Below are 12,247 nucleotides of genomic sequence, written 5' to 3' on the forward strand. Positions count from 1 at the left end.
AGGTCTTTACCCCTTTTAAAAAGAAAAAAAAAAAACAAAAACCAACAAAAAGGCATTAAGCACTCGTCTTTCCCACCCAGGCAGGAGTCATTTTTAAGTGACTGAAATCAGAACGATTAATTGTTTGGATTAATTTCGGTAGTCACTACTGCCACAGACAGAAAATAAATAAAATAAAGTGCGACCCTTGCTGTACCTCCAGTTTTGACGAACAAATAAGTTTTGGCTGAAAGGCTTTAGGTCCCTCTTTGTAACAGATGAATGTGGTTATTTAAAGCAGAGGAAATTATCTTTTGCACCTTCTAAATGAGCAAGTGAGACATGTAAAACATTGCATGACTATTATATAAAATAGAAGGATAAAATATTACAAAGATAAAATACTACAAAGGAAATATTATAAAGATGGCTAAGCAGCACTGCTCTACGGCTTCAATCAGTATGCTAAAATTTTACTTTTGAAATCTATTTTTAGTAACTATTTATTTGCAGAAACACACCAAAATTTTGGTGAAATGTTGTATATCCCTTATATGATATCATGCCAAGCAGACATGATGGTGTGAAATAGTCTGAAAAAGTCATCCAAAGAGACAGCCAGACTTCCTCGATGCTCCATGGGAAGTGCATTTGATTGTATCATACCGTACAAATTTATCATGAAAAGAAAAACGTTTAGGGATAGACAAAATACTATGGCAGATGCTATTTGGATAACTTCCAAGCACACTGAGATATGTTTTCAGTTTGAACCAGAAGCTTCTGTTCCTAATTTCTTTTTAAAAAAAAAGGAAAAAAAAAAAAAGAAAGAAAAAAAGAAGAAAAGAAAGAAAGAAAGAAATCAAGTAATTGAAAATGGATGCAACTGCTACTCAACTCTGGAGGTTCTGAAGAATTTCTCTGATTAGTCATTTGAAACAGAAAGAAGCTTGATCTTCTCTACACCTGTCAAATGTCTTCGCCATTACTGTTACAATTATATTATATTTCAAGCTACTAAAGTGATCTTATTTTTCAGTGTACTGGACCTGAGTTTTCTATCGTTTCGATCAGTTTTGTGTGCATGCAGCAGAACTAATGAAAACAGTTCGTATTCACAGTAGACCTGAATATGAAGACTGGATTTTTCTTGCAAAGTTTAGAATAACGGTAATAACAGCACACTGTGTTTTCATCTAAGAAACTCAAAATATTATACAAACACAATTAAACATCATCAGCTTGATACAGCATGATTTATTATATTTGTTTTGCAGACTGGTAGCTTGAGATTTAAAGAATTTAAGTAGCTTCCCCAAAGACGCACACAAATCAATAGGTAACTAAGAAAATTGCAACAAGAACTAAGAAAGAAACCAAGTAGTAAAAAAATAATGAAGTATTTAACATTAGGCAGACCTTCAGCTTGTCTCTCTATTGCTTTAAAGCAACTGTGAATCAATTTTCATTTTTAAAACAAATAAGGAGTTAAATAAGTAGAGGTCATCGGTTAAATCAATTTAATCAAACCATAATAAAGTTGGAAAAATACTGTGCAGTACTTTAAATAAAGAAGTATCAACAAGAGGGCTGGGAGGGAGTACTTTCTTACCATTTTTATGGCTAGCAAATTAAGGTTAACATGAAGGAGTGGCTGATGAAAATGATTCAATGGCAGCTGCTCGGTACACCAGGGCACAAGCAGGAGCCTGCATCCTCAAAGGGACTATGATTCATTTCCAGGAAGGCCGATTAAGTTAAAATTGTAACCACAGCTTGAGAGTACCCACCCTTCAAGACAGTTGTCTGCTCTGACACATGAGACGGCAGTCTCTCCAACCGCCGAACGCTGAGTATTGGCCAGGATACGGCATTTATCATTTTCTGCTTTCAGATGAGTGTGAGGAGACTGAACTGGGACAATAAGACCAAATATCTTCCACCGAAAAATTTCCCTCAGACCACTTGAATGACTGCTACCTAATTTTACCTGGACTGGAAGTAAATATGGGCAATCAGGAAACAAAACAGCATTTCCTGAGGAATTTTCAAAAATGACCACCTAAATGTACACAGGAAATTCAGGATATTTTAGTTGATCTCTTGGGCGTGGTACTTGTAACGAATGGTAAACTCTCAAAGCCAGGGGTAGCCAAATAAAGCTCCATACCTTAGTGCACGGTTATTATAATACAAGAAAACTAACATAAACATATGAAAAATTACCCTGAAAAGGCACAGTATTATAAACCTAGATGTCAATTTCTATTTCATATTCATGCAAAATCAAGACTGACTTTCTGAGGAACATCTCATGAAGAACAACCTAGAAAAACTTTCATCACACAGTCAACGCTTTAGCTGTAACGACTGGAAAATGCCATCTCACTCCATTTTATATCTCTATCAGTCCTATGTATTGCTTTAAAAGTTTCTGGTGTTTAAACAGAGATTTTCATTTATCGCTACTTAATGTTTACTTTGTAAATTGCTGTTGAAATATAGTGATATAAATGGCAAACCCATTAAAATTACAGCTACTATCTGGCCCAGTTGTCAAGCTGTATATGAAATGCAGCGATGTAAAATCCTACTAGATACGCTTTTCTTTATTCCTGTGAGATGAAATTGTTGGATTTTATACAAGTAAAGGGAATAGGATTAGACACTGTGGTTTCTGGTTCTAGTTCATGTATATATCACATATATCTGACAGTCTATCTAGATGCTGAGTATGCATGAATTTGTGACAAATGTGATGCTTGCTGAATCACAGACTATGAAAAAGTCAGATGGAATTTTGTAAGAGGTTATTTTTGTTCTGCAAGTGCTTTGGAGCAGCTGAAGAGCAGAGTAAAAGCCCTATCTTGATCAGAATTTTTTTCAGAAAATTTTAAACAAAATTTACAGAAAGTACAGCATTTGTAGCTCAGTTCTAACACAGAATCTTAGCCCCTTTTTTTCTGCTTAATTATATATATTATTTTCATTTAAGAGTCCTTTAAAAAAATTGTCAGGGTCGGAAAGTGTTCTGAATGTCTAACCAAATGAAAAAGAACATTGTTTTAAAGCATCAAAATGTCAGTGTTAAACTATGAGCATACTACAGATTTTGTTATCAAAAATCCTATCACTGCTGCAGCTATTCAAAGCAGGATTGTGCGTGATAGAGCCAAGAGCCAGAAAACACGAGCCCTATCTGAACACTGACTTTCTAACACACATATGGATTTACTTCACTCCGAGTTTCCTGAATGAGCACTGTAGGTTGCAGGCTTTTTCAAGCACATCTAGTATAGCTCAATCATTGGCATGTGTAGCAAAGCTAATACTCTGTAAAGCTACAGATGATAGAAATTAAGCTACCTGTCCCTGAAGTGGATGTGGAGGCATTAAAGAGGAAGGGAATGACTTAAGTGAAAAGAAATGTAGGTAACTTTTCCTGACTGAATGCGACTAATGTTTCAAGCCCTGTGTGCAGAAATTCCCTGCTTTCCACTACAAAAAGAACTTGATATGAATGCTTCCTGCAAGAAACATCTATGTGATAACTTGACTTTCACAATGAAGACTTTGAGCACACTGAAAACAAGCAAAGAAACAAGAAGCCTTGCAGCAGAGACATTTCAGCAGATAGAAAGCTTGTATCGTAACCCGTCATGGCTGGAATATTTGACGTTAAGGAAGAGTGACTATAAAGTTTGAAAGTTACCAACTCCTTATACCGTGCTCAGGTTGTGGCACGTGTATGTGAAGGTGGAGAGCAAGGATATGGAAATACATCTGAGAGAGATTGTTTACTTAAAGGCTTTTCTGAAATCACCACAGTTGCTGAAACTGGAAATGTTACTTGTCCTGCTATTTACATTTATCTGGAACCTACCTCAGAGAGGCAAAGAAGTAGCATTAATAAGAATTCTAAAGCATTTTAAAAAGATATTTATAACTGCCTTTTGTTTTATCTGTCCCTTCCCCTGCTAGAGAAGCTCTTCACTCCTCATCCTCTGTTTCAGTCCTCCTTCCTCCAGAAACCTCCTGGGATCTGTCTAACGGTCACTGGATCACAGTTCTGCTGAACAGAGATGCTGCTCACAGTCTGACACACCCTTCCATTTTTCACACCCTGCATGGCATATTCATCTGTGTGAGTTACTTCTCTTTCTTAAATAATTATTGTAAACTCTGAAGTTGCCTTAAATACACATCCACTGATAACTATATGGCAATATAAAAAAGAGCCCAAGCTACTGCTTTGGGATGGATTCTGACAAAGCATCCTAGAGCTTGCCCTCTCTCTCCCACACACACACGTACACACAATTTGCGATTTAACATAAATCCAGCTTCCGCAGTGGAATTCTGATTTCACTCATTTCCTTTCACTAAAAGGAATTAAAAATATACTGAATCGCTCATCCTGCTCTGGATTCTCTGCACAACTGTTGCCATCATAAAAATAAAAACCAGTCCTCCTAGAGTGACCACATGTCCCTACCAGAGATACTCTACTTATTCTCTGAGAATAGTTCAATAATGCAATCTGTCATCTACCTGTTCATGGAAATTTTGACCTGTGATGATCCTTTGATAGCAGTGATTGTATTCTATGTGCCAAATATCCTGGACAACGAGCTAAAAAGTAGCAGTTCTTTACAGTATTTTAAAAGGATTCTTTGCCCTTTCTTTAAAGAGCAGAGGTTGGGCTCAACTGTTCTTGGACGGAAGTTAATCCAGTATGCATTTCAGATGGATACATTTCAACACAAATCTGGAAAAACTACTACATAAAAAAAAAAAAATGCTGTTCTTTGATATAAGTGGTTATAAAACGGAGAGGTAAATAAAATCTAGTCAGCTAACAACAGTGTAGCTATATGCAGTAAACAAACTGATTAAGAAATCTGTGAGAAATAATATAGGAGACTACAGACCTCCTCAGTGATATTGCAATTTAATAAAACGTGTATTGCAGAGCGAATTCCTGTGCTTTAGCTTTAAAAGCGTTCGGTCTCACACTCTTCCACTTATGCCAGAGCAAACATGTTTCCATCACTGGCTTTTTTTAGTTCCCTGGCATGAAAATAGAAATTAAATATTTTCCTGAAGTGTTGCAACCTCTAAAAATTGTGTGTGGCATTTTGCTATCACTTCCAGCAAGGAGTTTGTCATTCTTGGAGACAGTTGGTGCCAGCAAACGCTAGCACATAAGTTTGTAATACTTTGCTCCTGACCATGAGCAGTGCAGCTTCCCAGGTGCCACACTTATAGCTCTCACTTCCCACTCCTACAGATGTCCTGGTGATCATTCATCACCTCCGTGATTTCCACTAAGAAGCAAAAGGTCCTCAACGTGCTTCTCAGCTGCTGTTTCATCTCACCATGACTAAAGAAGCGAAGGTGTGCACATCATCTCCAAGGAACGACCTCTAATGAATGGCCTGTCAGCCATGTCTCTCGTTAAGGAACAAAGGAGAAAAAGTTTGCATGGCTGACGTCTCTTCCATAAATCCCGCATACAGGAAGTGTGTAAAAGTGGGCTACTTTAGGAAAAATATGTACAGTGAGCTTCCTTTATTTTTACTGCTATTTTACAGCTGCATCAGAGATTTGTTCTGTCAAAGGCGTTTCCAGCTGCTTTAATCTAAAATGCCTGCCATAGAGAGTACCCAGAATATTAGCTTTTCATACTTTCTTGCCTACCAGTGTGGTTTACAAATAAATTGTGAAGGGGATGTGATTTTTAGGCTCCAGTGGGATGAATAGTTCAAAGGATCTTCACAAATCATTGTTTAAACAAAAACCGTGGAATTCACTTGGGCTTGCATTGGCTTCTCTGTTGTGTTTGAATAATTCCAGTAGAAGAATTTATCAGCAGTAATATTCATAGAAATGGACTTCCAGAAAGAATTTTAGAGGGTATTAATTCTAACCCCAAAAGCTTCTTTCAGGGCAAGAACAAGGAACGTGGGCAGTACATGTACCCACTGTATGTAGAATATTTAACATTTTTCAAGTTTTACCTGCCAATAGTGATCTAACTTGTAAAGCTATTATAAACCAAAGCCAGTTTTCATAAAATACTCAGCAAAAAAATTCTAAGTAAAAAATAATAACTGAATGCCTAGCAGAGTTACTGGTGGTGGTAGTCAGCCACTGATAAAAATGCAGCACCCTACTTCTGTACAAATAGAATTCACCTGAAGGTTTGTAAAAAAGCAAGTACATATGTGAGGTCTGTATTAAAAAATAAATAACTTTGTATTCAAAATGAGAATCAGAAAAGAATCAGGCTAAGTCAAGCTGAAGTCTGAATAGAATAATATCTTTAGAAGAAATGGTTTGATTCAGTCACTCTCTTAAACTTTTATGACAGGCATTCAGAATCTCTGGGTCTCATAAAGCATACATTAGACACCCTAAAGGATCTCAAAACCTTAGTGAAACAGTGATGTGTGGTTCATTGGTAGGGGGAATGGAGGGAGGATAGCATGGATTAGATGTGGATTAGAACTTGTTTTTAGAAAAAACTCATAAATAAAACACTTAGGCCCAGATTCAAGTCTCAGATATGTGGCATATATCACCAGATGCTTGTAAAAATGTTACTGCACTTTCAGACCTTGCCCTGAGTACTCTATTAATTTAACTTGACATTTGTTTTAGTATTTAATGGATTAGTGTGTGAAAATGCTTGTGCAACTGCCTTCTTATGTTTGATCATGCAGTTTCCAGGAGTTCATGGGCAAATAGAACAGTGTGTAGCTGGTTGTAATGCATACAGTTACAGAAAATACAAATTTTATGTGCAGAATTCAAGCCTTATTTTTTAAGTTTCATCATTTGCTGCTGAACACATTTTAGCAATACATAGCATTTCAGCTTTCTTCTTGGATATAGATGATCTTTATGTTAGAGGCCACCATGGAGCTAGGCTAGAACCTGGTGTTTATTCAGACAAGCAACACATGAGCATTTCCTCTTCAGAGAGCTTTTCTGTCCATCTTGGGGCCTAAATTCTATCAATAAACACATGATGTGAAGTGCAAATGTGAATTCTGCTTTAGTTACAGAATTCCCATCAAATCCATATGTGTGTGTGTGTGTGTGTGATTAAGTCTGGAGACAGTGAATAGTATTAGTAAATTGCATATGATACTATTCCACTATTTATATTTAACATATTTTTATATATATATATATATATATTAAAAATGTTTCATATTCTGGCAAATAAGAAGGCTTCTTTGCATAATGCTGGCCTTTGGCAACACAATAGTTTTTAGGAAATGCACAAAATGAGGTAAGACCTTTAAAGGTTTGACTTTATGGTAGTTCATTAACTTCACAATAATTTTCTGTGTTCCATGCGCTCTATCTTTGTTTACAATTTGAATCTGATCTAGTACCAAGGAAAAAAGGTCCTCTGTTAAAAAGGGCAAAAACAATTTTCTAAGGGACCAAATTCTGTATTTGATGAGTTGGCAGATTACCACCCCTGAGATTTCTATCCTTGCCTGCTGCAAGTTAAAGCAGCTTGGGACTACTCTAAAATACTCTGTTCTGCCTGCCGCAATGCCAAGGAACTATGTCTCACAGTTGAACAGTTTCGCCTCTCACTGGTCTAAACATCAAGCTCCATGGTGGATGGTACAGGGCCACCTCAGTGCCATGAAAGGACAAGAATGGGACAAAATATCTGCCCTTTAGTGTGAAGAGATTTTTTCCTTTTTTGTGTCCATGGTATTGATATGCTAAATGTGGCGTCCCCTCCCTCCGTGTCTCAGAGATGAGACACTGTTGCACTTTCCGGGTCCAGAGATGATGTCTCTGTACCTCAGTAAAGGAAGAATATCTATTTCCTGCTCTGATCATCCAGATTCATGTTATCACACTTGTCAACTTTTTTTTTTCTAAAATGAATGTGCCTAAAATTAGGAACTTAGTTGCTTCATGTCCCTGTCAATGAAGGGAGTCAAGCACCTCCAGTCAGTTCCGATCTTAGGTGGACTGACTCCTGCTCTAGTGATGCATGTGGCTCTCTAATGGTTATATAGGCAAGCAAGGGTGGTCAGGGTTCTGCTTTGGCTGTTTCAGTAATTTGTCTAAAATTAGGTATGTGAAGCTGGACAAGTGAGTCTTCAGAGAAGTGTTGTTCTGAACTGAAAGTAAGTAAATGTGCAGTTTTTCTCTCATTTCCCTATTTCTTCTTTAGTTTGCCTGCTCAAGGAAGCTGTGAGCTTGTCAGCTATAAAGGCTACAATCCTCTATGCCTAAGAGAGCTTGACTAAAGTGTAATGTCAATTGGTCCGTTCCTACAAAACATAGTCCACTGAAACAGCTGGCTCTCGTGAAATGGCAGAACTGATGGGGTATACCACCCAAAAAGTGCGTTCACCAGAGCAGCTGGGAGTACATTACATCCTCATTCCCTCATCCTGTGGATAGCCTAAATAGGTTTATCTGGAACTGCACTAAGTGACTGAGCATGCAGACTCTTGAATGCTCCGGGATGACAAACCTCCAGCCCTCACTCTGGTACCATCCCCCCGGTCTTAAATTGTGCTTTGGGGTGGTACCAGGATGGCCTTTTTGACCACATATTTTGATGACTTCTGCAGAAAACATCACACAGTCAATGCTGTGTAACTGTAAGTCCTAAATAGTCATGCAAAATATATCAATTAAAGTATAATGTGCCTGTGAGGTTGTTTTGATTAAATCTTGGAATTTCTTTAGGGATGGTGTAGCTGCCAGAGAGGCTTAGGAGGTAAACAAGTCCTTTATTCCCAGAAGTCTCCTGGAATCTGCTCCAAAATGTTATAACTGGCACATTTCGGTAGGTTAATAAGGCCACTCAGGCAAGTAGTTTAAATTAATAGGTGAATATATTGGCAGCATGGTATATTAATGATTTCACAATGGAAGACATCGTATTGAGTAGCTAAGCCTCTAGGAATAACACATTGCTTTCCCCAAACCAGGGAACAGACATATGTTTGGTTGATATTGTGAAACGACTATACGTATTTTGGTACAGCCTGGGATACAGGGGAAGGGACACAAGTTAATTGTAACACCTGTGTGGAGGCGATATTTAATTTGAGTGCCCAAACCATAGGCAGTCTGATTTCTTTACAGCCAGATTTGGATGCAGATATAAGGAAAGACCCCTAAACAGCCTGGAGCCTAAAATCTGCTACAAGGGGACAATGCCATCGCCAATACTTTCTTAATTTTTACTCTATTGTACCATGGTAATGGAACCAGGTTGGTACCATCCGCTTTTATACAAATAAGAGGAATGAAGAGTCATAATGTGTAAAGGCTGAAAATTCTTCCTGGGCCCAGACTGAGAAGATCAAGGGAAGAATGGGAAGCAGCAGAAAACAATTTGTTGCCTGGATGACTTACTAAAGTTGCATACTAGTGAAATCTTGCCTTTCTTACTGCTTTTCTTCCTGTGTGGTCAGGACAAAAAGAAGTACTGTCCAGCTACCACAGCAAGGAATGCCAGGAAGAAATTAAACATTCAGAAAATATGAATATTTTGTACATTTTGTAAAAATGTAGGGAGATTTTATAGCTTTACATTTCTTTTCTTGACCGTTACAGGCCAAATTCTTTTCTGAAATGAAAGATTTAAGCTACATTTCAGTTAATGAAACAAGACCAGCTTATCCCAGCAGAAAATCTCATCTGCATTTTACTGCCATAACAGCAAAATTAGAGGAAATGCAACGGACTTTCCGTAATATGTACAAGCCATTCTTAGCCATTCAGTTGGCTCAATATTTAGCCCATGAACCACTCTGTTCAGCTCACCAAACATCTATTCTGCAACAGTCTGATTTCTTGCAGGGTGGTGTTCTTCCTCGGGTCCTCCTCTTGCAATTTAAAGATCTGACTTTACACATTACAGGTTTGGAGCAGTGTCTTTTGAGAGTGGGGGGAGAGCAGGGGGGATTGGATAACTGCCCAATTTCATATGATAAAAGTGAAATTCTCTTCTGTCTGCAGGACAATCCCCAGGGAACAACGTATGAAACCCAAACTTAAATAAAATCATATCCTGTTTGCAAACATCATATTCCCTTTGCTTCTCAGTAATCTGGACCCATAAACCCCAGCACAGCTTGAGAGCCCATTCTTCATCTAAACAAATGCCATAAGCCCCTTTATACTTTTACAACCATGTCAGAAAATAATATTGACTGCCAATAGTGATGTGATCGGAGTTGCCTCCTCTGAGCCATAAAAGAAGCAGTCTGTTATCAATTTCTCTAAATGCATCAAGGGAATTATGGGTCGGTTCAGTTCCAAGTTATAAATGACAATTCAAAAGCCGCAGAAGTGTTTGAAGCTGGGAGCCGATGATGACATTATCATAAAAGCCTGCTCTTCTTTGCTTTTGTGGGTTTTTTGCCTATCAACTAGAAAAAAAATATGGCTGAGAAATGACTTCAAGATTTCTTCACACAGCAGCAGGTCAAACAGGCAGGAAAACAATCACTATTTTTAGTGACAGACTGAGGCAAGGAGATGAAACTTATTCCCATTAAAAGTAGATTTCTGCTTCTCTTATTGTCGTTTTCATAGCACAACAGAGGGGGAGGAATTGCAATAGATGGATGCATTGATCAAATGATCAGTTATAGCTCTAGTGGCTGTTTACAGATGAAAAATTGTGGAATGGTCTGATAATCCACAGAACCAAAAAGTAATTTGTGATTATTCTCCCCATTTGGCCACTTCACCTGCAATCTACCCACCTCTCCTGGAAAACTTTTCACATTCCAAACCTCTGACCAGCTGCAAGAAACCAGCTCTTGTTATTAAAACTGCTGGCCGTAGAACTGCTAGTCTCTCTCCAACACAAGGAATTTCATCCCCCCGGTATTAGAATTCTTTAACAACAGTTGGTTCTGGGACAACGTTAAGCTTGAAAAAAGAATAAAAAGCATTACTGCAAGAGGGAGGTCTCATACTTAGTGGATGTTATACTGCTGGCCCTGGGTAGTCCTCTGATAAAAAATTAACCATCATTGAAAGAAAACTGTTATGGGCAAATTTAGGAGGTTAGATTTAGACAAGTTTTTTTTCTCTCTCTTGCGATCTGTTCAGTTTGGCTGTCAGTATAAAACAGCTTTGTGCTCTTAGATAAGAGAGCTAATTATTACTTATATAGTTTCCTATAAAACTATAAAGTTTATTTTTTTATTTCTTCTGAAAGCCTAACATATACCAAGCCAAATTCGCCAATGACCCTGACATAATCAGTCCTTATCACTGCTTGAAAGAAAATTCAAATGGATGGAAAATGTTTACAAAATCAATACACAGTAGCTTTACATGCATTTTGCACTGCCACAAAAGATTTAAAGCCATGATGGAACAGGATCAGAAAATATTAGCTATGGACACCGCTTTTTGTTTGCTTTTCAAAATTCTTGAAAAAAACTTTCTTTTACTGTAACTGTAAGTAAAGTCCAAAGAAGAGGATCCCTGATCTTGACTGCAGTTTTTTGGTGCTGTTAGAACAGAGAGAACAACAAAATCAATAATATAGTAGAATTCAGGGTTACAGAGGTTAGTTGGACCTTTGTGAACAATGCAAGCCATCCTACACTCATGCCGATATAGTCTTTATAGCCCATCAGCTGATCATGACTTCAATGCCTGTGAAGTCCTAGGTTTCAGTCCTTGCTCCAAGAGCAGTTTCCATTTTGTCCAGTGATTCTTTCACGCGAAATATATAAGCTGTTTGTGGAGCAGGGGCTCAGGGCTAGGACTTCACATTATTTATAAATGTGTGATAGGTAGATCGTCGCCTTAGATACATGGGCTTTATCCTACTTATGCTCTGTCTTACTGGGCCAGCGCTCTTTCCAACAGTGGCACAACTTCAGCGTGCGGTGTGAGGGTCACCAACCAGAAACAGCCTATGATCTCCTCAGTGGTAACAACATCCGCTAAGAGATGGGGGCTCTGATATTAAATCCAGCCTGGCAGTGGAGAGAAATGAGCCTAGGTTTCCCATCCTCTGTGTGAGTAGTCTAACCACTAATCTATTTAATAATAGAAGAGCTGCATAATAACAGCAATGTCCCCATATGGTTAGAAGACAATAGGATCAAAGAGCTCTGAAAACCATTGTTCAAGAGGCAGCCATAAAGTCTCCTGCAAGAATGGAATTCTTTTTTTTTCTTAATACTTTCTCACTGTATTCTTCAGCAAACAAGAAATCAAGCAAGCAAGCAAGAAAATAAAT

General features: G+C 38.0%; 1 protein-coding gene across 1 annotated transcript in view; it reads right to left on the bottom strand.

The window, feature by feature from the left end:
* The window catches only part of HDAC9 (histone deacetylase 9), a 452,900-nt gene that overhangs the window by 109,960 nt on the left and 330,693 nt on the right, over positions 1-12,247 (bottom strand). Inside the window, exon 19 of the mRNA XM_009326083.1 lies at positions 131-196. Within this exon, the coding sequence (XP_009324358.1) occupies positions 131-196 (66 nt within the window). The remainder of the gene's footprint in view (positions 1-130; positions 197-12,247) is intronic.

Source organism: Pygoscelis adeliae, unplaced genomic scaffold, assembly GCF_000699105.1.
Source record: "Pygoscelis adeliae isolate BGI_AS28 unplaced genomic scaffold, ASM69910v1 Scaffold15, whole genome shotgun sequence".
In the NCBI taxonomy this organism is placed as follows: domain Eukaryota; kingdom Metazoa; phylum Chordata; class Aves; order Sphenisciformes; family Spheniscidae; genus Pygoscelis; species Pygoscelis adeliae.